This window comes from Leptonotus elevatus, chromosome 1 (assembly GCF_054856555.1).
Source record: "Leptonotus elevatus isolate MCC_2025b chromosome 1, RoL_Lele_1.0, whole genome shotgun sequence".
Classification (NCBI taxonomy): domain Eukaryota; kingdom Metazoa; phylum Chordata; class Actinopteri; order Syngnathiformes; family Syngnathidae; genus Leptonotus; species Leptonotus elevatus.
The window spans coordinates 45,188,410-45,215,470 of NC_141239.1; the positions used below are offsets into that span (position 1 = coordinate 45,188,410).

Genomic DNA, 27,061 nt, shown 5'->3' on the forward strand with positions numbered 1-27,061 from the left:
CGTACGATTATCCTAGCACAGTATAAATGTTGATTGCTATATGCGGGGAATAAAAGACAGTTATTCTTGCAAAAGTATGTGTGTATTCATTGTTGCCGCCGACCACTCACGATCCTGCATAAAAATATAAAAGGTGAAGTAGTGTTTTCCACAAAACAGACGAAAATTCAATTCATCATATTCCATGTCGATGAGTGTCTTTAATGACGATGTTGTGAAAAAAAACTCCAGGTAAGGTACAACACTAGTGACATCGCAACCAATCAGTGGTGCATCAGCAATCAATGACATGTTAGACCAGCAGTGCCAATCATAGTACACTGATACACCATGTTGCAACCTGAACCCGTATGTTAGTCATCCAGTTTGTGCATTTGCTCCCAAAAATGTATAAATACGTTTTATTTCAAATCTTACCATGCTTTCAAAGACATATTTTGACAGGCCGTGGCAGTTTTAGGACTCAGACGCAGAGATAGGGGTTTGAGGCCAAGGCAAATATTTATGAAACAAAAAACTCCTCGTTTAGAGGGACAAAACAAAGGCTATTAAAAGTTAACTAAAGGCGCTCCAAAAAGGGAGGATGTCTAAACTACAAACAAAACAATATCATTCCTTAACAAAACCATACTGTGGCTATACAAAAATACAAACCAAAGTTATGACTAGATACAGGACAACAAGGCTGAGGACTATGACTGGCTTGAGTGGCTCTGACGAAAACACTTAGGCACAAGACAGGGGAGACGCAGACCATTTAACACATGAGGGTAATGGGAAACAGGTGGACACAATCAGGAATCAGGGTTGACACTGACACCACACGAGGAAGGGCAAGTGACCTGAAACGAAAGGAGTCAGAATTTTCAAAAGAAAACAGGAAATGACAAGACAACCTCACCGCGGTGTGACATATTTATGTTTTTTAAAAATGTTTTTTTATGCTAGAGCATACAGAAGGCTTTGATGCACCCTCTCAACGACCAAGAATGCTTGAAGCAATGGTAGTTATTACAAAACGGCCAGCAGGTGGCAGCAGAGTATAAGAGCTCAATCAGGGCCATGTTGCAAAACACTCTTTCCCAGATTTGAACAGATTTGTGAATAATGATGAAACTTAGCTATATTCTCATGCTAATTGCTGTAAAACGTAAACAGATAGAAATACACTTTTTTTCCTGATGAAAGAAGAGACACTAATCTTTCTTTTGGTAGGTTCCATGTTTTTATAGCAATAGAACACAATATTCTGTGCCTTGCAAAATCTGTCAAAATCCAATAAAACAACCAATAAAAATTCCTGCGAGCGAATCAGTTAATTAAAAGATGCAGATTGAGGTAATACATTATTTCTGTATTTGTTTTTATGCCTCAAAAAGTAAATCTAGATTTATAACAGTGCTAAATGCTGCCATGGAGGCAAAGTTAAGGACTCATTTGCACATTGCTGACTCAGCACGGGGAGACAACTGGGGATTCAGTACCTTGCTGAAGGATACATTGAAAGTAAGGGTGCGAATCGCATAATGAGAAAATATCATATTCTATTTTGTGCATACACATGCAAATGCGCAATAAAATAAATTTATTGTTTCATCTTTTCTCCAAATCTTGTGCAAAAGTGTAGCCGAGTGAGGCATCGGGGGGAGAAATTATTTCCAAAATAATTTGTTATTGTCGACAATGCCCATTTGGGCAGCATGACTCAGCCACACGGGCACAAGAGGTGATTGGGATGGTGAGCAAGCACACTGCAGGGAAGGAATGTAATACATTGGATGTTGCAAAATCAAATTATTCATCCACACACAAAACAAATATCATATAAAATAAAATGAAACATTCAGCGCAAGTCGTGCAGTGCGCGACAACACCACAATGCTTTTTGTTGTACATTCATATTCCCCGGACGCATCTCGAAAGCTCAGAGAAGTGAAATCAACAACCCACAGCCACATTCTCAATGCTTGTCACACTTGAATGATCAAAGTGCGCTCTGGAGGGAATTGACTTCCAGATTGCATCATATACAATAAACTGTGCCCACAGCACACAACGGCATTCGCTACTGCAAAGCTGGGATATGGTTAGGTAGAGATAATAGACATTCCCGCAATATTCTGCAACTAGTTTTCATTAGTGGTTGAGCAGCATCAGCAGCTAGTTTTGCTGCGATTCAAAATTTGAATTGCAGGTGAATAGACCAATCAAAAATGTTGTGGGATTTTTTATAACATAAAATGACGTTTCTGGGTACAAATACAGACCGAAGCAGTCAATACATCATATCATTTGTGCTTTACAATAATATTTATCTATATTTGTCATTACATACAAACCTGTGTGTGGAGAGTGTCTGTCGGCCAAAAGCACGTGCAGTTAAAATGGGGCTAACATTGCTAATTGACTCTCAAATACACAGTTGTGCTTGTCAGTTTACATACCCCGAATACTGTGGCAATTGTTTTGATATTTACAGAGGATGAAGTGGACATGAGTAGAGATGCACATGTGAATTTTGGTGAGGATTAATAGCATTTTTGTCATTAAGCGACATTTGGCTTTTGTACATTTACAGTTATTTTACATAATATAACAATCCGTATTTTACAATTATATCCAAAAATAAGAAGTTAAACTAAAGTGACATCAATATTAGGGGTGTGCCAAAAAATCGATTCTCATTTAGTACGATTCAGAATCAATTTTAAATGTCCCAACATCGATTTTATTGAAATTATTTTATACTGTCTTGCCTTTGTTTGTGTGTGCCTTTATTGGGAGCGCTGTTCATGTTGTACTCGATTTGGCCACTGAGGGGCAGTGTGGTTCCATGCGGTCTGATACACTGTTAAGTTGTAGCCACATTAGCGAGTAGAAGGAAAAACTCACAATCAAGTTATTCCAATAAAAGGTATTTTTTTTGCAGCATGGAGTTGTTCTTTTGAGTGATAAAAGTGCCGCGAGTAGCTCGCTAATTAGCATTAGCGAGTCAGACTGGAGTAGATCATTACAATTTCTTGCACATCTATAAATTGAAGCAAAAATCATTGCCAATAACATCATTTTGGGGGAAAAAAAATCTTTCTTAATCGTAAATCAATTCTGAATCGAATCACAGGCCCAAAAATCTAATCGTGTGACATTCAAAGATTCCCACCCCTAATGAATATATTATGACATTATGGGCTCAGTTATTTGCAAAGATTTTTTGTTTACCAAGCCAATAACGTAAAAATCCTCTAATAATGTAATAATAATAATTATTTGCCAAAAGTTATTATGTTATATGTTCAACATTTCTATTACATTATTGGTCTGTTATTATATTATGGGCCTTTTACATTTGAAAAAGGGCAAATTTATTATGTTTGCCAGCAGGCCGAGGAAGGAGGACTCAGATGCAGAGTAGGAAAAAGGCCAAACAATGGCTAGAGTTCTATTTTCAACAAAAAATCACCTGTGAAAAAAACGAGGGAAATAACAAAGCACTGGCAGAGACAAACAAAAGGCACTCCAATAAGGGAGGTAAAAACAGGAACAAAAACATTCAGACAAAAGGACCATGGAACAAGGCTGTGACCAAAACACTTCTGTGGACACTAGGGTAACACATCGGCCGATGACGGGAGACACGGACTCTTTAACAGCTGGGGTTAACAACGCACAGGTGGGAACAATCAGGGATAACAACATACAAGGAAAGGCAAGCAAACTGAAACGAGATGAGTCAGACTTCAAAATAAAACAGGAAATGCCTAGGATAACGAAAACAAAGACAGACAGACCACACCATGGTGTAACAACGTTATGGGCTGTTATTACGTGAGTGGCTTCTACAGTTGTGCTCATACGTTTCCATAGCCCCAGTTTATGTAACCTTACAAGCACAACTGTCTTTATTGTCACTCGTATTATTAGAATATGGCTACAGATTGTGTGCTAATAAGTTAAGGGTGACTGATACACAACAATCACTCATTTTAATTTTTCATTCTTTCAGAAGTTATTTTTAGTTACAAAGTATATCCATCCATCTATCCAAAGCGCTTATCTTCACGAGGGTTGCTGGAGCCTATTCCAGCTATCTTCGGGCAGTAGGTGGGGTACACCTTGAACTGTTTGCTAGCATGATGTAAATACTTCACTATAATGTCATGTGGGGCTTTATCCACTCTTGCTCCATTCTTTTCACCCATTTCTCTCTTTGAACTCTCTGCTGACGGAGACAGCTTTTAGAGCACTCTGCTTTTTCTTTGATACTTTTTGTGGTTAAAAAAAGAAAAAAGCGAGGCTTTCAAATATTTTTTTCCCGATAAGGCCATTCATTTTGAGCGGCGAGTTAAGAGATTTTAATCACCAATGGTTTATTCGTTCATGATTGTCCAGTTCTGTCTTTTTTCTAGCCTCACGGTCTCAAACTATGCAAGGTGGTTTATTGACAGTAAAAGGTTCTACAATGCATAATATATGCATGAATAGGTGTGTGAGTCGAATTCATGCGAGTGGGTACGCTTCTCATTCAACTTAGTTACGAGCAAATTTTCCATTAAAAAAAAGCATTGGAGCAAGCAAACATTTCTAAATCAAAAATCATTCCGAGGCAATTGAAGCAACCTGACTTTGCCATCTCGGCAATTTCAAGGTTGGCTGTTTACTATTTGAATCACTCGCCGATCCACTGGTAGCAAAGTGACTAATAATCAGATAATTACTTCAGTCTCACGGCTGAAATTAGTTGTGATGTGTGTTATTATGACAGACAGGTTTCTCGGGGGCTGATATGAAAATGCACAAATTGCGCGTGATGTGATTTGTGTCATGAGAATTGCGCTTGAGCCTGCTTGTTATTTCACCGATGACGTATTTGTGATGTATCGATCAGCAGCTTTATTGGTCTCGAGGATCGACGTTAAAACTCCGCTGCGGTTGGAAGGTTTTACTGGCGCAATTATGTCCACGCTAACGGCCATTGTGTGCACAGTTGTGGCAAGAACAGCTGCTACTGGCGAAACATGCAAAGAGCTTTGAGTAAAGCTCCCGGGCACGTTCATGCTCACAGGCATCGGGCTCGTTTGGAGGGCTTGACATCACTACGCTCGAGTTAACCGGCCTGCATCCCAGATACACGTTTTGAAATGTGTGATTTGTGCCGCATGTGCCGAATGTTTCTAGAATGCGCTGGCAGTGTCGCAAGATCACTGTGATTTTTACTAGCGGCAGTGTGTGTGTTTTGTTGCCAGTAAGGTCACAAATTGGATGAAGGCAATTTGACTGGAAAGATGCCGCAATAAAGAGCACACACACACGAGCAGCAAGTAAGCAAGAGACACATTATGACTGTCGTCGGTGAGTCTATGGAACAAATGTGTCTAAAAACACATTCAAAATTCATCATCTACCATTCATATTTAAGCGCAATGAATAAAACATCTGACAGAATCCAGAATGCTCATTCTACATTAAAAATGAAGAACATGCTTCCAACAGGTTTTAATGAGCCTGAAAGGTTGCCGGGAAAAATAAAAAAAAATAGATTTGTGTCATGTGTCACATTGTCAACTTTACGTAAGGAATTGTACAATGTGTTGCTGCTTCAGTTGACTCATTAGAGTGGAATTGTAATTCAAATATTATTCAAGCTGTTAAAAAAAAAAAATCACAAATCAGTTCTGGAATGGACAGTTCTGTTCTTGTTCGAATTGTGAAAAGTCAATCAAACAAAAAAAGACAAAATCAAAATGTTGAAAAACAGGTTTATCCGCCACTTGGTACTGCCATAAAAAAGTAAGCCCACAAGGTAGCAAAAATGAGTACAAATAATCATATTTGAGTACTATAGCTTATTAGCACTTAGAACTAATTTCCCAGTATTTCATTCAGCATCGTGTATAAAGAATACAAGTGCAAATATCTCTGGCATTTTATTCCCTGATTTAAAAACAACAATGAAGTATCAAAATAAGAACATAACGTGGGACAATGCCATCATCCTGGTCACGTGATCAGGATGACGCTGAGCACACAAGATGTAGCTGGTCTGGCAGAGTAAAAATCAGCCAGATGTTTACCGTCCAGGTTAGGGACCGTCCACAACTTACATTTCCAGAGTGACCAATGCCAATGGTGACATGAGCCTCTGGAACAGGCAACTTGCAGACGGTCCCTTAACTTCTCCTCGCTGTGGGCCGGCTGAATATGTCCTCCTTACGGAGCCACACTTTCATCTTCACTTTCGGTTGGACACACATTTTTGGCGAGTGCCTTGTGTCTGCACTGCTTTTGAAGAAGTGCTTCTTTGCTGTTGGGCATAATACCACCTTAATTAATTTATTTTTTAATTAATTAATTAATTTAAAAATTCTAGAGAGAGCTCAGCATTGTTCATTCAGTAATCTTACCGATTCGACATGTCATGATCATTGCTCACTCTGTCTTTTTTGCATGTGCATGAGTGTGTGCGGGTGTGTGTGTGCATGTGTGCGTGCGTGTGAGTGTGTACTCATTAATTCACCTAAAACCTATTAAAAATTTCCATACCGTTCACCTAAACCGAATACTTCAGAATCCAGCTAGAGTCGTGAGGTTGTCAGGAGACCCGAGGAAGGATCAAAAAAAAAGAAGGTAAGTGAAATCCAGCACCGACCACTACCCACCGGGTTACCAACCAGAATCTTTCGTAATTCCACCTTTGATGTCCGCCATGGGATGCAACAATTCCTCGTGATCGTCATTGGCAGCCATGTTATTCTTTGTATGTTTAATGCACCCGATATACCTGTCTAAAATGGCCGATAATGTATTTAATGCAAAAAATATATATATTTTTTAAAGTACTATAAAATAATAAATGCTCAATATGAAATTAAATTTTTTTTCAGTGAAGAATTTATATTAACTATTTGACAGAATAGCTGGTTAGTTTTTAACTTATGCACTGCCATTGACAGCTATAGACGTCAAAAATTCATTTGAACTATTTTTATTAGTTTCATTTTTGTTAACAAGAGTATGAAAACAGATTTTGTACATTTAGAACAGATATAAAATTTGTGATTAATCGTGAGTTAACTAGTGTCATGCAATTAATTACGATTATAAATTTTAATCACAAATTTTTCATAACCTTTTTTAAAAATAATTTTTTTAAAATTTTTTAATGTTTTTTTTAAGAAAAAATTATTTAAAAAAATTAGGGGCGTCGGGAGATTGCAATTTTTAAACGTAATTAATTGACTTCATTAGTTAACTCACGATTAATCACAAATTTGATATCTGTTCTGATACAAAAAAAATCTAGGTTTTTATACTTTTGTTAACAAAAGTGGGAAAAAATGTTAAACTAGAAATAGTTCAAATGAATTTTTGACGTCTATAGCCGTCAATGGCAGTGAATGAGTTAATAAATGTTTTGTTCCTTTAAGGGGAAAAAAACAACAAATGATGACAGATGAAGCGTACAACTTCCAAAAAAGCAAGCAAGCTGGATTTAAGAGTCAGTGTTACACAGGTTTCACTGCTTAAAATGTGGCGACAAGCACACAAAAGAACTATTGAAGTCTTTAAAACTGCCAAAAAGCAGCTGCCATTTCCGATTCTATATGTGAAGTGGGATTTTCTGCAATGACTGCTTTAGACCGGACATAAGTACCATTCTTTGGATGTGATTGTCTGCCCTTACACCAAAATGACGGAAATAGATTCTGTAATGCTGGGTATATTTGGAATAATTTATATTTAATTGTTTCTATGACAGCCAGTCAAATTTGAGCTTCAAACGGGTCCGTGGCACAAAACCGGTCGGGGACCGCTGCTCTAATTAGCCTACTCGCTGAGCTCACACAAATCTCACACAAGTTAGCGCTAACTCTACAAGAGTGAATTTAGCGTTTCCGTGGCAACAGCAAAGATCGAACGCCCCTGTATTACAAGCCCGTGTACCGTTATAATGTCACATTTAAATGAAATAAAGGCTATTCTTCAGCACAGGGCCGCTTTCTAACTCAAGCATTGAAACCCGGCAGATAAAAAATAAAATGATAAACGTAGCCTGGCTGGGAACATTTGACACATTGTCAGAACGTGATCAATCTGACAATCTCCACTTTAGCAGGTGAGCAGCGCGATGGGCTCATGCAAGGTGTGATGAACTAACATGAGGATTATGTCGTAAGGGACGTTTAAAACGGTGAAGGGAGGTGGGATGGCATGAAAGGACATTCAAATGAGAGTTAATCGTTTTAAAGCCGCACCGGGTGACATGCTTTTAATGCCGGAGCAAGGATGACACATAATATTCAGAGTAATTGCACGTGCTGTGGAAAGCTTTTAAGTCCTCATACCAGTGTGGCTGCCCTTTCAGTCCATTGTTGTTTTTGTGAGCAAGAGGAAAATGCAATATAAGGTTTATGTACAGCTACCATAGCGACGCCTTCTTCTTTACCGGGCCATCAAAATATGTTTCAGCATTCTATCCATTAACTCATTCACTGCCCATTGACGGCTATGGACGTCAAAAATTCATTTAAACTATTTCTATTAGTTTAAAATGGTTTTCCACTTTTGCTAACAAGAGTATGTAAACCTAGAAAAAAAATGATTGTAAATTTAGAACATTTGTGATTAAACTAGTAAAGTCATGTGATTAATTACAATTAAAAAAAATGTAATCGCCTGACGGGCCTAATTATAAAATATGTATTAAAAATAAGGGGCGTTTAATCGTAATTAATCGCATGATAATTTTATATCTCTTATAAATGTCAAATAAAAAAGTTCTAGGTTTTCATAAAATATAAAATGAAAAAAAGTGTTAAACTAATAGAAATAGTTCACATGAATTTTTGACGTCTATAGTCGTCAATGGCTGTGAATGAGTTAATAATATTAACACATATATACAATTACGAATGACTTTACAGACTCCACTTTAGCTTATAGTGTTACTTTTCAATCATTTCATACACTTCAGTTACAGCACATGCCTGTTGCTGTTAGTAGAGGAACTAGACAAAACGATATTGTCTGATAATGTATTTCAAAACAAACAGCTTCCTGATGGAGTAGATTACTTGATAGATGGATCCATTTTTAATGTTTAAAACCCTGCATATAATACTTAATTCCTTTAATTGTAGTCATTTTGAGTGTTGAACATTATATTCAAACAAGGTCATTTCATCATATTGCAAGAACCTCAAAATGCTATACTGTACAGTGCTTTTTTTTTTTATGCATACACTCTAATAACAGTTGTGTCAAAAGTAACCCAATTATGGATCAAAAATGGATTTATACAAAATGACCCAATTTTTTTTACAAAGGTAAATGATCTGACCAATATTTATATTAGTTATTTTTGACACTAAATGACCCATTTCTTGACTCAAAGTAGAGGATCGGTCCATTTTTTTACCCATAGTTGGGTTCTTTTTTACCATTTCCCAAGTGTATAAGTAATGTGAGCAGTTGGATTATAACTCAGTACCATTGCTGTCCATTGAATAGAAAATATTCAAAATGCATCTCCAAATGATGTGTTATTTACAAACATTTTCCTTTTCCTTGATGTGAGGTGTCTAAGAAAAGGTCCATGTCGGGATTCTTCTGTCACCACGCAGGTCCCTCATCCCTCACGACCATTTTGATGTCGCCCACATTTGGGCCCCCTTTGATCTTTTTTTTTAGAGAGACACCTACTTCAAAAGTATACAAACCATAAAAGTGTACAGTCTACTATTTGAATGTGAATTATACAAAAAGACACTGAAGGGCTGAAAGGGATAGCAGTTCGGATTAACTGTTAGTTTAAATGAAGGAGGGACAGCGAAGGGTTAATCCAGCCCACTAATCCTCTAGCGATAAAGATCTTAACGTGGCTTCTGCACCGTTATGGATATTTAGAAATATGGGCTATTTCTGCTGTGCCTTGTCTTTTACAACTCTCAAAAGGGAAGTTTGAGACAATGAAAAGGGGGGGGGGCAGTAGGGTCAGAAAAATGCTGGTGAGGTGAGTGATGGATGAAACAGTGTTAGGAGAGACTGAGGGGAAATGAAAGAGGGAGAAAGATGATTACAGGTCAAAGTTTCATGGGGGGCAGTACAAAGTGATGGGATAACATTTTGATCACCAACGCGCACAGCTCACTGTAATTGGATGGTAATGTTGGGAACCTGCTGTCATGATGATGCATTCATCTTTAATCACTCCTACTCTGTCAGGTTGCGAAAGTGGGGCATGCAGGCGGCATCATCCTTCCAGCCCTGGCAAGCCTTAAAGAAACAGCACTTGAAAAGGAACACTACTTTTGCAAGACAATGAAACACTGCTCATTGTTTGCCTTTACACCTTAAGTCTCATGGGGAAAACCCCCCAACAAAAAACTCAATGCTGTTGAGGCTTTATAGATTTAAAAATTGGATACATAAAAATTGGATGTATACATATTAGTGCTGTTAAATGATAATTTTTTTAAAAACACAATTTTCCGTAATTAATCACTATTAATCGAAAATGTGATTAATTGCGATTAATCACATTTTTCTACTTTTTTCTTCAAAGCTGGCAACACATATTTATCTGAATTAATGTAAAATCATCAAATATAAAGTATATTTAAAATTAAAGACTCTTCTAATAGCTTTCTTTGATCCTTGAATAGAATACTTCTCTAAAATACAACTGTTAAACAAAACGATAAAAATGGATTCAAACAAACAATTGTCAGAACTTCTCGCTTACAGGTTTGGTTCTGCTGACGAGCACCATACACCAGCAGCATTGGCCCAGTGGCTTAAGCGGATAATTTTGCGTACAACTAATATGTTATTTGAATTTGGCTCTCCAAAGTACACAAATTACTTTAGAGTTCTCCAACAAGTATCACGCAAATAATTCAAAAAGTAAAACTATCATGTTGTAGCGATTATTTGGGTTGCCGTAATGGCGAACGAGAAATTTAGACGGTACTGAGGGGAGTTGTAATTTCCTCAGCTACCTCTGGGGGCACCACGTTGACTTTGCTTGTTTGTAGGAGCAAAATAAACGATGAAATCCTATTATCAAGTATTCATAATCTGAAGTTGCTACTTTAGTTAATCATGGAGTTCTTTGCTTTCATAAGAGAATTACTAATCCACTCAGTAAACACAAATTATTTGGCAGAAATTGAATTTCTAGCCAACAAATTTATTTAGCAAACACACACATATATCAGTCAAAGCCTAACCTATTAATGAAATGGAATAAAAAAAAAATTAAATCTAACAAACTAAAATAAAAAGGGAAGGAAAAAAGGTAGATGGAAGCGTTTTGATCTGTCAATCCTTTTATGTTTGAATAAAAGCGTTGCCCCTATAAGCGATTGAGGGAATTACAACTTCCTCAAGCGCTGATCAAATTACTAATTTGTCCAAAAGACAACATCAATAATCGCTACAATGTTTATTCATCTTGCTGCCAGTGGCTTCTCCAAGTTTGGCTGCACACTGAGTTAATCGAGTTAATTTTTCAACACTTTAATTCATCTCCATAGTTAACACTTCAATTTTGACAGCCATAATACATATACAATTTTCATATAATTTGGCCAATAACACTAAAGACACCTGTAAAAAATTAATCCAGCAATTATTTTTATATATTCAGTAATGTGTAAATATTTCCCATGCAGAACCAGTCACACTAAAATGATTTTGCTATAGCAAATCACTCGCTCAGCTAATCGGATTCTATTGGACGTCCCTAAAACATGCTTGGCACTGGGCTTGCGTGCATTTCACGCTGCGGCAGCCATAACCTGGAATGAATTGCAGAAATCACTAAAACTACAATCCCCGGTCTCCAAGTCGGCCTTTAAAGCCTTGATCACCGACTTGTTGCAAGACAAGATGGTTAGAAAATTGTTTTTTTCACTCCCTGGCATATGATTCATCTCTGTGTATGTTTTCAGCTGTTTTATGGTTAGGTTAAGAAATAATAGATATACAAACACAAAAGCGCATAACTGTAAAGACGTAAACAGCTTCATGAAAATCTTGTGAATTGTACCATTTACAGGGTATAAATGGCTAACTACTCATTCAACCAATTGCAATCTTGTCTTTATACATTCGTAATAACCGTAAAGACATGCAATAGTTCCAACACTTTGAAATTCTGAAAAAACATTTATTTGACTTCCTGTTATTGTTTGAATGCAAAATGGCTACCTCATTGCATCACTTTAGCTCACAGATCCCTCTGGTGTACTGTAACAACATAATCAGGAACTGTCAAGTGGCATTCATGGTAAAGACAGCTTGAGCGACCAAGACGGACCATTTGAATAAATTGCACTGTGATTTTACAATATTGATACTCCGAAAAGGTTTTGTAAATATGTCCTAATGCATTGAAAACAAGATATTGTTGTTGTCGGGCTAAAACATTATTCCCCCAAAAATGGTCACTTACCAGGAGACCCCCAAAACAGCAAGTTTGTTAAGCCATTAACAGCGAGTCATTTTCAACACTTGATTGATCAATCATTTGTAAAAACAACACCCACACGTATGGACTGGCCGGTATTGGGACTCACAGTATGAGGTTTTGGCACAACAGCAGCAATATGTGTTATGGCAATATTGATAAAACTGGCCAACTTATTTGAATGGTTTCTTGGTCATTTTGGGCTGCTGAGTCCAAAAATGAACTCACTTCCTTTTAAAAATTGACTCTAGTTTTTGAGATATTGGCAGTTTTAACAAGGAATTAATTGCTATTTTACAGTTTATGAAAAGTACTTTGATTGTTACTAAAAGCAGCGTTTGTGCTTTGACGTCACCTGTTTTTGCACTTATTGCTATTTCAACATGAAACAAGATTTGTTCTCTGTGATAACGATTGTTATTATTAACTCATTCCCCCCATTGATGGCTATAGACGTCAAAAATTAATTTGAACTATTTCTATTAGTTTAACAATTTCTTCCACTTTTGTTAACAAGAGTATGAAAATCTAGAATTTTTGAGGGGATATTTAGAACAGATATAAAATCGTGAGTTAACTAGTGAAGTCATGCGATTAATTACGATGACAAATTTTAATCGCCTGACGCCCCCAATTTTTTAATAATCTTTCCTTCTTAAAAAAAATAATTTACAAAACAATTTCAATTTCAAAAAGAAAAGATTTGTAAAAATTAGGGGCGTCAGGTGATTAAAATGTTTTAATTGTAATTAATCGCATGACTTCACGAGTTAACTCACGATTTAAAAAAAGATTTGTAAAAATTAGGGGCGTCAGGTGATGACATTTTTTAATTGTAATTAATCGCATGACTTCACGAGTTAACTCACGATTAAAAAAAGATTTGTAAAAATTAGGGGCGTCAGGTGATTAAAATGTTTTAATTGTAATTAATCGCATGACTTCATGAGTTAACTCACGATTAATAACAAATGTTATATCTGTTCTGAATGTGCAATAAAAAAAATTCTAAGTTTTCATAATCTTGTTAAAAGTGGATTTTTTTTTTAAATTAATTAGTTAAAATGAATTTTTGACGTCTATAGGCGTCAATGGCAGTGAATGAGTTAATTGCATGCTTGAAAAGACAAACGCAGCCTCATCAAAGTTGGAGCATAAAGAGAACGTCATAACTTTCATATTATGACTTTCGAAAACAAAAAATATGGAATATCTAAAAAACTATGGCCAAAACATCCTTGTTTAAATTCACATACATCAAAATACCCTAATGCTGTTGAAACTTTCTTGGCACCAAAAATGTGTGTTGACCAGTGTAATGAATCATTCTAATGCAGTGACTAAACAGTGCAGCTTGACTTTTTTGTGCCCCATGAACACTCAACAGATCCCTTCAAGCGCATTACGTCTTTGACATGCCCCAACGGCTCGTCGTACCAGATCCCCACCCTTCATTCCATCTTTTGTTAGACTATCTGTCCTAGAAGCACATACAAGGTCACGAAGCGAGAACCTTGTCACTGCCATCCTCGTGTTCTGTCAACCCAGTCATAAAAATTGTACACTGAGCAAAGCGTTTTCTATCATTCAACTTAAACATCCGACTCTCAACGGAAGTTACTGAGGTGGACCTGCCGCTTTGATGAATCATCATATTTAGTCCTTGAATACCCAAATGTGCTGGAGAAATGGGTCATAAACATGGAAAGGTTTTTACCAAGAGCCGAAATAGCATGCAGCTGTGTGCGAAAGTGTGTTAGTGATGCAAATCCACCAATCTGTCACTTTACAAGGAGTTGAAGCCCTTGGCGAATGAATAATTGAATTGCATAGCATCAGGAAGTCTGCTCTCACAAGAATTTTGTAGGATTTTGTTTGAAAACCACATTTTTTCAATCAATGAAACAAAAATACCGTGAAGGCTCCAGTGTTAAAAAAAATCTGTTTGTTAACTTTGAGTTACATTAACATTAACCACTCAAAATAATGGTAATTGTTTTTATCTGTCCCAAGGGCAAACCATTGAATAAATGAAACAATAAAAAGCATGAGAGTAACTCAGGCAATGTAAAATTTTGACATTGTCATAAAAGTCTAACAGTAAGTTAACAACCAAACAGTAAAAAGCGTACTTACTATTTGACGGTGCGTGGAATAGGGAAGTGCAAGACAGAAGTGCTGAAGGCGAGTCATCATGTATCATAATTGTCACATTAGTGTTAAAAGAAGTTCAGCACGATATATATGAAAAAGGATCACTAAGTACTTTTTTTGGGGGGGGGGGGGGTATGTTCTGCACTTCTATTATTAACTCATTCACTGCCATTGACGACTGTAGATGTAAAAAATTCATATCAACCATTTCTATTAGTTAAAAAAAATAATAATTTCATTGAATTTTTTTATGAAAACCTAGATTTTTTAATTTTACATTTATAACAGATAAAAAAATTAGCATGCGATTAATTACGATTAAACACCCCTTATTTTTAATATATTTTTAATTAGGCGATCTGTTCTAAATTGACAATATTTTTTTACTAGGTTGTCATACTCTTGTTAGCAAAAGTGGATAAAAAAAACCTAATAGAAATAGTTCAAATTTTTTTTTGACTTCTATAGCCGTCAATGGCAGTGAATGAGTTAATAACGACGTCAATCATATTGTATTGAGTTGCAATGACAAACGTGCAGCTTTCCTCTTCTTTCACTCTTGGGTGGTGGCACTCAAAAGCAAAGAAGTAAAAAAATGCCTGTGGTCTAGTATCTTTTTATTTTATTTTATTTTTTATAAATATCAAACCACTTTTTCTACACACTGTGAACTTCAGGTGACTCTGCATTGACAACCTCTGTGAGAGGGAATGAGGCCCAATCTTGATATTAGCAAAGCTTTAATAATTAAAACCCTCCACATATTGATTTTAATTACAAATTTATTGCAAATATAGAAATAGATCTTTTGTACAGAAATTGCAAAGGGAACATGTCAACACCAGCAACGAATAATACGTCAAAGCAAAGGGCACATTTTTTCCCTCCCCCATGTACCTCCATCGAATCATTTTTGTTTTTTAAATTTGTAATCCTCATAAGTAAATTATACTTTTCGAAACTGATTGTGTGACAGCCCCTTAGGGCAAATAATATAAAAGATTAGTGAAAGAGCAGCTCTACAAAATGAGTTGGGCCACTTGACGGATCACACGGATGCTGATACTTCCCCCACTACTCACGTACTGCTACTTGAATGTGTTGCATCTGTGATGTCACAAGAGCAGAATCACAGTCTAACCTATCCAGACTAGATGTAAAGATATGCAAAATATCTCACACGAGGTTGTGTAGTGCAAAACCTAAAAGATTTTTGGGGTTCACGGAATGGGCATCTTTTCAACACAATCCATCATTTGATTCCCTTAATGACTTGAGGATGTAATCAAACAATTTTCCATTTATATTCTATTTAACAATTGGATTGGGAGTTTTGGATAGAGAGTCCACCCCCTTACGATCTGGGAGCATAACAAACAGAATGAATCAGAATAGTTGGATAGCGACGTCTGCTCTCAGTCCAGCGAGACCTTTTATGAAGTTGCACTGCTCTGGAGGTTAAAGAAATGTCATTTCTGACTTACAAAATGGGCCCGCGGCACTAATAAATGTCTGGCTTATGTGATTATGGCGCAATCTCATCCAATTAAAACATGGCTCCACAAATTGGATGCCGGATGCGAAATGGCCACACTGACGAGTCGAGTAGCCGTGCGTGGCAGATCGCTATCTCAAACAAGAGGAGGGCGTAAAGGCCAATTGTATTGGATAAGGCCGGCAGTGGCATTTGAGTGAGCCACCAATTCAATAATGAATAGATCAAGGCTAAGGAACTTGTCATAAAATGTTACGCCATTAATGCGGAAAAAGGCAGACTGTTGCCGTTGTTTAGTTGATATATTGTGTGTAAATAAATACTCATTTTATTGTTCACAACAAAAGTAATTGCTATATTCTGCAAGAGTCTCCAAGGTGAGACGGTGGACAGAAAAGCAATGCTTTGCTAATGCGGCGACATTACTGGAAGAGCAAAGCACTTACTCGGCAACCAATACGATTTGTCTGATTTCATTCCTGCTCTGTATTTCGTGTCGTTCTTAGATTCTGTTATTCCTGGACACCATATTCATGTTTGATAAACAGATGAAATGCCACTTCAAATTAAGCCTTATTCTCCTGCTTTTGCTACGCTTTACTGCTATTGCGTCTTATGTCGGAGGTTTATCTGTTTTCAAACGGCTACATTACCCTGTATTCATGGTTATAGCGCCATCTGTACAGGTATTAGAAAAAGTAAAGTGTCTCAAAGATTACCATCCCTTTTCCTTTCTATATTGTCTTAGAGCAGCAGGGGTCACCAACATGGGGTCTGCAGACACAAGGTAGCTCCAAAGGACCACATGGGTAGCTGGGGGCCTTGTCTAAAAATAGCACCAATGAGATGTGTCGATTTTTGTGTGTGCTGCTATTCTAAGAAAGAAAGAAAGAAAGACAGACAGACAGATAGAAGGACAGATGCAGATGCTGACAAAGTGATTTTTTTGCTCAGATTGGTTAAAGTTTGACAATCAGGATTCACACTCCTTTAAATGAACTCCCTGTTGTCACCGTGTGTCCCCCCCCCCCCCCCCCCCACACACACACACATAATGTTTGGCAAATTGCTTTATAAGCCTGTGAGTTTGCTTCAATATAGATTAAAGGTAATATTTTGGACTGGGTGAAATAGTCATCAAAAGAATAAATAAGCATGCAGTATCATAGGTGATTTCCATCAAGTGGCCTTCCAACAAAAGAATAGCCGATAAGGAAACGTCACTGGTGTTGCAGCCCGCAGAGAGAGTGGGCGCACGCAGAAGCAGCTGATGTGCCGCTAATGATTCAGGGTTGAATTACGACCATCAGAACATTCCGTGTTTGATACAGAAAATTCTTGGATGAGGACATTTGAACCAGATAACATATTTATCTTTAAAAACATGACTTTTGATGCCATCCATGTTAAATAAATTGCAGGTGCAACACTTGAAGTCAAGTTTTACAAATGTGCCCAATTACAATTAGGTACAACTTTGCAATGTGAAGGGATGGTTCCTTAAACGACCACCAGGTTGAGATATTTTTGCGCAATAAAAACAAAAACAAAGTAGCAATGCAGAATATCAACAGTTACAGAGAATAAAAAAAAAGAAGCTAAAAAAATGCTTATACGTATAGCCCCTAGTTGTTTTTCTTTAATTGTACGTCCACTCATTGTACACAACAATATATTTTTTTTGTCTCCCAAAATGACAGAGAATCATGCAAATATACAACTTTCTTTTATGTAGCATACTAGTATAAGCTTTCTCTGCTCTTAATCTGTTATAACATATCACTGCATGTCAAGTCCCAGCACCCTCACAAAAAAAGAAAAGAAAAGAATTGCAGATCAGAATTTCATACAAAAACAAATACAAAATAAACACAGAGACATATCAAGAGCTCAAGCTGAGTATAAAATATCCATAGAAGCAATTTTACATTTTGTGTGTGTATGTGTACAAAATTAACATATTTCACAGATTCTTTAAGTCCTCGTGTCCTTCTCGGGAAACCAAACCCTAAGTACATAGATGTAAGCACGAAAGAATAAACCAATCTCAAACATTTTGTGATTCTTTGTTAAATTGGCCTTGGAAATTTATCATTGTAAGTTGAACAGTAGGAACGTTGAGACGTTGATAATGTCTGACATTCACGTACTGTCCGTGCGGCACACAGAGAACTAATGAAGCCTGTTCAATTCTAACATTTGTTTTCTCGTCCAACATGAAGTGCTTGTCAAATTGGGAGGACGCGTGGGAAGTGTTTCCACTGTCAAGTGTGAAGAGTGACCAAGAAATCAGTAAAACCATTTGTCTGGGCCTCAAAGTGCAACTTCAGAGAAATGACATGCATTTGAATGAAATACATTAAACTAAGTCTTCATAGATAGTTCGGTAAAGAGCCAACAAAGGGATGGAAGATGAAATCATTTCCTGTCAGGCCTAATTACTATCTGTCTCCAAGTAAAAGCACGGTAAAGCCTTCTTTAAGGCTTTAAAGCCGGGCTGCTTTTTATTAATTTAAAGCAGCATTAGCCACCCGGACTTAGCTTATATGTGCACTCCAACTTCGACGCGTAGTTGCTTCTCCTCTAAACCTAACGGGGTCAGTGTGAGGCCATGTCTAAATTCCACTTGATAATATCCATTTGTGGGCCTGCATTGTGCCAAAGACCTCCTCTCATGGCTCTCCTGTTTCACATTCCAATTGCCTTTCAATAAAATACTGCTGTTCATTTACTTAACTGTGACTTATTCGGGCTCACTTGCCACCATTGAGGAGCGGGAATGGCATAGGAAGGCAATGAATAAATAAAAAATAAACAACAATCACAGTTCACCAAAAAATATAATTTTAATCGTGTCTGAATTGATCAGCTTTTTAGGACTAATAAAAAAAAAAAAAAGTAATTGTACGGTACATTTCATTGTCTTTAAAAAGAAGACATAAAAATCGAATTTGTTATAGAAAATAATCAATTTGAGCTTTCCGGGGTGCTAGTGAACAGGTCATGTATTTTGCAAGTTATCAAGGTTTTGACGTTCTCCAATACAATCAATATTAAGTAGCATGAATCGTGTATATATATATTACCCTTGCCAGCGCTTTGCCATCCGTTTCCATAATTTATGCCTGGATTTGATGAAAAACACAATATCGCTGACAGCGTCAGAAGCCTCGTTTGAGCAAAAGCACTGTTTTTGACACGTAAGAATAGGAGGCTTTCAGCATCATTAAAAATGAAAAGCTGTGACACTCTGTCAAATCATTGAACGTGGAAATCATTGAGCAGAAGGACACTTTAACACATGTGTTCTCATATTCGGTCCATCAACATAAGAATTTCACATTTTGATTAAAACAGAAAAGTCATTAATGTAACATCAGCGAGATGTAACGTGTTTGATGGCAGTTTAAATAAAGATCAATTCTGACACAAGTGATGATCTATACTGTACTCCACTCTAAGTTCACTCCTTTAAAGTTGTTATGGCAGTCGAACACACTAAACAAGGAAATCCTCTCTTCTCAAATGACGAAACATTGATTTTGATTCACAGTGACTGGGGAACTTTTTCACATTGCAGAATTGCAGAAAGTGAACATTTTCCATGATGTGCTAAAGAAGGTGTGCCTATAGAACCGACTCCATGGGCGTGTGCTCGGCATCCTGTATAAACCGTCTCATTTTCATGTGTCGGTCATGTGTCAAGTCTAGTTCAGCGTTTTTGTGAGTATGGTAGACACGCTGTGCCTCTCTGGACGAACCGGCGGACGCAGCTGCTGCACCCCTGGTGCATCTTGCAATTTGGGGACAAAAAGCAGACCTATTGTAGACTCGCAAAAAGCATGTCTAAGTGGTGGCGCAGGTGGTGTATCATGGATTTGATCGAGGCGCAGGCAGACAGACTTGGTGTCTTGTGTATGTCATCATATTTCATTCATAAATATTACAAGGGCATAGGACAATATCCCTCTGAATCGTTGCATAAATCAATCGGAGGTGCAATTGCCCATGCCATATTTGGGAATGACTACATCATCGCAAGGAGAGCTGTTGCTGTTTACTTGTACAAACGCACTTTGCACGCACCAAACTCATCTCTCAGACCCGGCGAATCAATTTCTGTTTTCACAATATCAAGCATGTGTGCGCTTCCACTGCCCTAATTTTGATGGGAATGACATGGATGTTGATTTTGATTGCGTTCCATCCTACAGCAGCATGAAATGCATGAAATGTCCTATTCTAGCTGCGGTAGTCAAGCAAAATACCAAATGAAAGAAAACTCCACCCATGCTCGCTTTTAGACTGCACTTTGCGCTGGACTTGCACTGGGCACAGATAAGGGCCCCAAATCTTTTACTGTAAGTGTACCTGATTCTCTTAATTCAGTGATCGGTGCAAAGAAAGGAACATGTTATCAGAAGAATTTTCGAGAAAATCATACAGAACTTTCACAAATTATTGGTACCCAACAACAGAAATTCTGCTCAGAACATGATGGGGGTTTAAAAAAAAAACATTAAAAGAGATTCTAGTCTATTAAAATAACAATTGATCGTAATTTTTTAACCAATTCAAGCACATTAGGCAAAATGTCAAATGTCCATTCTTTCTTCCAGCTAAAACCCTATCAATTATAGTGCATCACTTTTTGAACAAAACCTTACTATTCTTTTGAGAATAGGGTAACGAAAGATCCTAGAAAATGAGAAAAGCAAATTACCAAATGGATGTACACCACACAGAAAAGCAAAAAAGAATTACATTTTTGCTTTACACTGAAATATGCTCATAGTTAAAGCTATCCCAAGCGTACTCCTTTACAACTCCTACGTACAATCAACGTGTGTTAGTATGAAAGTGATGAATGGTGTGCCATGAATGTCACGTATTGATTATTTGTCTAGAAAGACCTGAATTTAGAAATATCTCCATAACAGATTTATTTTCGGTATAGCCCTAAATACAAATGCAAGGCAAGGATCACTTGAGTATTCATTTCACATTTGAGGGTAGGGAAAAAAAAATTTTGCCAAAAAATTTCAATGTTTCACAGCAGTTTATAGGTGGATTGGAAATCCCAATCCGAACCTTGAAATGAAAAAGGCCAAGTGGAGGAAAATACTTTAAAGATATAAACAAGATCATGGCTGTAGTAGCAAGAGGCACTGGGCTACTCTGGAATAATTTGAGCCATGATGTATGTCTGGAAAATAGCGCATAGTAATACTGCTGTTGTTGTGCATTCACCCATGTCTTTCATCATGTGGCAGGAATTACACACAGCCAGACATTTATTCAATAGGATATTCACAAGTATTCGTTAAAATCAATTTGGGCCTAGACGATAAAATCTGACAAGGCATGCCGACACCCAATTACGCCAAACACTGTGCACTACACACGCGTGCACACACACACATTTAAGCCATAAGGTGCAAGCGAACATGCCTGTCATGAGATTAATTAAAATTACATTTTTTAAAAATTGCAAAGAATAACCACAACAGAAAATAAATGTTGGCAGTAATTTGAAATGAGGTCCTATCACTTTTGTTATTCATTCAATTTAAAAATCACAGGATTTAGAACGTGTTTTAAACTTTGTGTTTCCTGTTAGATGGAATTTGCTGCAATTGGATTTCCTTTGCGTTTGCTTCATTATATCATCCGGCCTTCCTTCACATTCATCTCACTAATACAGGATCTTCTTGCACCATTTATTAGAGCATACAATTTCATTCTTCATTCATCTTCAAACCACCATGTTTCTGTCAATGATTTAATCTGTCGTCACGTTTTGATGCAGGTTCCACTTATATTGGCATTTATTTTACTTCTTCCTACTTGGCCGCTGCTGTTATAACATAAATACCTGCCCCATCTGGTATCCCTTGGTGGTGAAAGCGCACCATCATTTAATTTGACTCTGTGAACAAGTCACATGTCATCAGCTCCAACAAAACCACCTTCCCTCAGATTAAAATCATATCATATTTACCTCTTGTGGGTTCCCAAAGACTAAAAACATGGCACTGAGTAAGTACTGTCTAAAAGATTACAAAATGTGACCGGACAAATATTAATAGACTGCACAGTTAAACAAAACCTGCAGTTGTGAAAATAATCCAGAAATAGTGCTACAATGAAGTGTAAAATAAAAGAGCGAAGTGAGTTTTTATCCCAGGTGTCCCAGGCACAGTTGCACAGTCCGTGCTTGACGCACAATACTCTATACACTTGAGCATGCCAAAAAACAAAAGGCAAAACTGTGTCCAACATGTTTCAAGAAGTTTCTCCATAGAACCAGATGTAAACAAGCCCCTTTCCTCACAATGCTTAACACTGGTCCCCCAGTCAAAGCTTCTGCTGTGCTGACACACCCTTCCAGTAATCCAAGATGTCATGGAGGTCCTCGCCTTTAGCGAATTGCACCTTTTTTCGAAGGGCATTACCGGCCGTTACATAACAGGCCTCATCACGCTGGCCTTTACGGTAGGGACGAAAGCGCTCCCAGATCCTCAGTGTGCTCTCTGAGGAGTACTCTGGGCTGGAGGAGTAGCCAGAGTAACTGGAATGGTGGCGAGCTGGCGAAAGCTGGGAGTAGGATGCTGCATCCTTGCGGGAGCGAGACAGTGGCTTTAGGAAGGAAACCCTCTGGGCTGGGGAACCCTGATGGGAGCCATCGTAGTAAAGAGCTGGGACAGAGTGGCGGTGCTCTGAGCAGTGGTAGTCCTGCTGCACCTCCAGCTGCTGCTGTTGTTGTTGTTGCTGCTGTTGATGGTAATGGTGTGGATTTTGGTTTTCTTGATGTTGGGCACCAACACCACCACTGTCGCACCCACCGCCACCCCCTCCAGTGCAGCTCATACTTCCCACTAATGGCAGTCTTTCCAGGGGTTCCCCACAGCCCACAGGACTGGCGCGGTCTTGGTACTGTTGTTGTTGACTGCAGGCATCCGGACTCCTTGGCTCTGGAATCTCCAAGCTATAGACACGAGCACCTCCACGTTCCCTTTCCCGTCCCACAGATCCACAAGAGGCCGTGCTGCTTTGTTTCTTGACAGCATTTACAATCACCACAGCTGCATCTGCACTCATTTGCCGCTGAATGGGGCGTACGGCATTGGCTGGTGGGGGTGGCCTGTAGGGAGGGGTAACAACAAATCCACCACCGCTGATCCCAGGGCGCTCAGAAAGTGGGGTATTCAAAGCAGGGAGCGGGGGCGGAGGTGGAATTTTGTTAACCTGGCATGATTCAGTCATCCCTTGAGAAAGGGTTATTAAGCCACGAGTAAGAGCGGAGGTGCTGTTTGGGGGTGGGGAGGTAGGGTTGGAGGATGGTGTAATATTGGGAGAGGAGCCTGAAGCTGCATCTAGCTTCAGCGCATCGATGCAATTGTTTATAATCTGGTTGACTTTGTCTACCTCCATGGCGATTGTGGAGATCTCTGATGCAGAGCCATGTCCGTCATCATCTGAATCCTCCCCAACATCTGTGCCATCATCGTCCCTTAAATCTTCCCCCCTCATACCTCCGTGCCCACTCTCTCCTCCATGCCTCTCCATCCCTGCCCCTCCGCTTCTGATATCCATGTAGTTTCCTTTACCGGTCATGGCCTCTGAGAAGGCAGTGGCCATTTTTTCTACTTGGGGAATAGAGGATAGTCTCGAGGAGCTAGTATTAGCTGAGTGAAGCATTCCAGAGCTAGAGGATGTAGACATGGGAAGCTTGCCTCCATGGTGGTGGTGATATTGGTGGTGTTCTCTGGAGTGTTCCTGAAGCTTGTGGACTGCCGTCGGATCATTTGCAACTGCTGCCGCCACCTCGGGTCCGTAACGCATTTCCAGTATGGTTTTCTTGACACAGATGGACTTCTTTTTCTCATCATGCTTGCGTTTCTTACGTAAACAGTAATAGACAAAGCCCAAAACGATGAGCATGCCAAAAAGACAACCTATGATTGTCATTATGTAGTGTGTAGTAGTTGACGGGGTGGGAAGGATGTTGTTTGGATTTTGAGAACGCGTGGAAAATTGGAGGCACGTGTGGTTATATCGTTGGGAGTTACGTATGGATGCCACGCAGAAGGTGTAATTGGTGTGTGGTTTGAGCTTGTTGAGGGTGATCATCTCCTTCTTGTTCTTCAGAGTCATCACATCAGACACGTAAGTGTGGTTGTATTGCGTTAGTATATACATTTTGCTGAAGGGCCGGGGAATTTGTACAAGGAGAGAGGCTGAGGACAAGGATACCTGATGGAGTTTAATGCTGGGAATGAAATTGTTTTCTGTGGATGTGGAGGCGTTGGGCTGGTGGTAAGGACCCACACCGCCAAACATCTCCGGACCGATTCCAGATGGACCATCCAGGTCTGGTGGGAGGGACGTCATTCCAGGAATCATCACCCCATCTCTGCAGTGAGAGTGCAAGATGTTTTTGGCATTTCGACCTGCGTGACCGGCAGCAATGGGGCTTAGTAGGGGAAAACCAAACATCTCTCGAGGCGTCTCACACTGGAGACGATCATAGGTGTGAGTGACGTTGTTGAAGGATTCCAGCCAGGTAAGGAAGCTGTAAAGATCACAGCCACAATGGAAGGGATTTGCGGCCAGTTCACAAACCATTAAGCGATTGAGAACAGTGAACGTCGAGGGATCAATACGGGCAAGTTTGTTGGATGACAGATCAATGCTGCTCAGGCTGGGGCACTCCCAGAATGCATTGCTGGCGATAACCTCAACGAGGTTGTGTTGGAGGAATAGACATTGCATGCGGCCGAGCCCTCTCATCATACCTTCTGTTAGGTTTGTCAGCTTGTTGTAGCCCAGTTGAAGAACCTAAGAAAGACAAAATTGTGTATAAATACCAATAAATGGCCTAATACATGAACAATATAGAACATGTTGTTTTTCATCATTTCTGATCACCTGAAGGTTAGCTTGTCCCGAAAAGGCTCCGTCTTCGATGTAGCTGATTTCATTCTTGGTGAGGTTGAGGTCTGTGAGGTTGGTAAAGCGGTACATGGAGTTTAAGTGCACCGCTTTCAGCTTGTTCTCATTGAGTCTCAAGTCATGAACAGTGTTGTTGATGTGCTGTGGAATGGTCTCGTACGGCGGTTGGTTCTGACTACAGATAGCCAGCCACACATAACCTTTGTCCCCTTCAATGAGCCAGCAGTCCCCGTTGACCACGCTGGGAAAGCGGGTGGCAATTAGGAGGGAGGAGATAATAACAATAAAACCCGAGGTGGTGGAAAGACTCTGCATGATGGAGATGAAAGAGGGGATGTTATTCTAATCAAGAGGCGAAATGCAGGGGCAGGCACAAAGGAGGGCGTGTTGGTTGGAGAAAAGAAAGTGGCAAAGGTGTCTGGGAAGACTGTTTGAGAGGACGCGGGTCTGTGTAGGGTACGGAAGAAGGGGTTTCGAATGCCAGTCACAGCTTTAGGGCTATCATGGTTGATTAGCAGGTCACCCGGGTTATGTCATATCTTGTTGGGCTGCATGAATGGGAGTCACAGCTTGTCTTCATGCTTTCTCAGGACCTCAGCTCTGTGGGAACAATATGACAAAAAAAACATACATTATATAGAGGATATGTATATTTCATGACTTCATTTTAAAAGGATTTTCATAAAAAATATATTGCCTATGTGAAGGAGGTTATGTCTGTATCAGCTTATTTCTGTGCAACTCTATAGTATGTGACTAGTCAGCTCATAATAATTAGAGTAATTGTACGATAGAGTTTAGACCAGGGGTGTCCAAACGTTTTACTCTGAGGGCCATATACAGAAAAACTAAAGAATGCAAGGGCCACTTTGATTTTTGTTTTAATTCATACCTAATTTGAAATGACATCAAATCAGGTTGATTTACAAAGGATCTTATTACAGTCTTGCATCCATCCATATTCTACTGCATCTCCTGCATGTTTAATTTTTTTTATATATATAGCCTTAAAATAGCCACAAAACAGCCCCAGCTAGGATTTCAACCATTTGATTTTGACTGTGAGGAAGACTTACCATTACTCATCACAGCCATCTTAAATATTTGTCTTTGATGTAGAAAAAAATGGGATCTAACTGATTTGACACACCCTTTTAGTTATTAATAAGCTCCAAGACAGCAGAAATTCAACCATTGATTTGAAGGTGACAGATGCTTAATCTGTGAAGTTGTTTTTCAACATTTCCTGTTGTGTGTATTGCAGTAAACACATTTATACAGAAGAATGGATTAACCCGGCTCTCATCTAATTACGGCAAATACAGAATGTATAACTCTGCCTGTTATCAATTGGTACAGGGTGTTTTCATCATTATGGTTGTCTATGACAACCTTTTACTGCATCCATATCCACTCATCCCCTCCCCTCCCTGCTTACATCTAATGCAATGAGGTCATTTCAGCTTTGTTTGGCATCTCCGTGTTCTGCTGCCAATTGCACCCCGGGCCACAGAGCAAAGGACTCGGTGGCAATAATCATTCCAAAAATGAGAGCACATCGTCTCCCCTCAGACATTCTTTGTTTCCTGGCGAAAAAGGAGCTCTATCCCATCTGCATTTCATTTGAATAGCAGTCAAGTGTTTACATAAGTAGAGGATTAGCAGCCTGTTGCATTATGATATAAATTGCCCACTTGCTGGTTGAACGGCTGTGGAAGCATACCTCATATATGACATATATTATACAGGCATGGCACTCCCTTGCATATATTTCCTCAAATAAATCATCTAACATACTTTCATGTTCCAGCACTTTCATCCCACATTCTTCTTTTAGTGGCCTGCTAATTTCCTTTATCATCACATCAAATACTCGTCTGTCTTTCACTCTGTGGAACAGGCCACTTCTTTTTTTTTTCTTTCTGCACCAAATTCTGACGCAACAGAGATTTGAACTCCTTCATGTCTATTCCAGTCCACACTCCCTT

General features: G+C 38.7%; 1 protein-coding gene across 1 annotated transcript in view; it reads right to left on the minus strand.

Moving 5' to 3' along the window:
- Positions 1 to 17,172: 17,172 nt before the first annotated feature.
- elfn2b (extracellular leucine-rich repeat and fibronectin type III domain containing 2b) overlaps positions 17,173 to 27,061 on the minus strand; it is a 92,217-nt gene continuing 82,328 nt past the window's right edge. The window contains exons 4-5 of the mRNA XM_086084712.1: positions 25,050 to 25,673; positions 17,173 to 24,959 (exon numbers count right to left, since the gene is read on the minus strand). Coding sequence (XP_085940838.1) covers positions 22,476 to 24,959; positions 25,050 to 25,388 — 2,823 coding nt within the window. The 5' untranslated portion in view covers positions 25,389 to 25,673 and the 3' untranslated portion in view covers positions 17,173 to 22,475. The remainder of the gene's footprint in view (positions 24,960 to 25,049; positions 25,674 to 27,061) is intronic.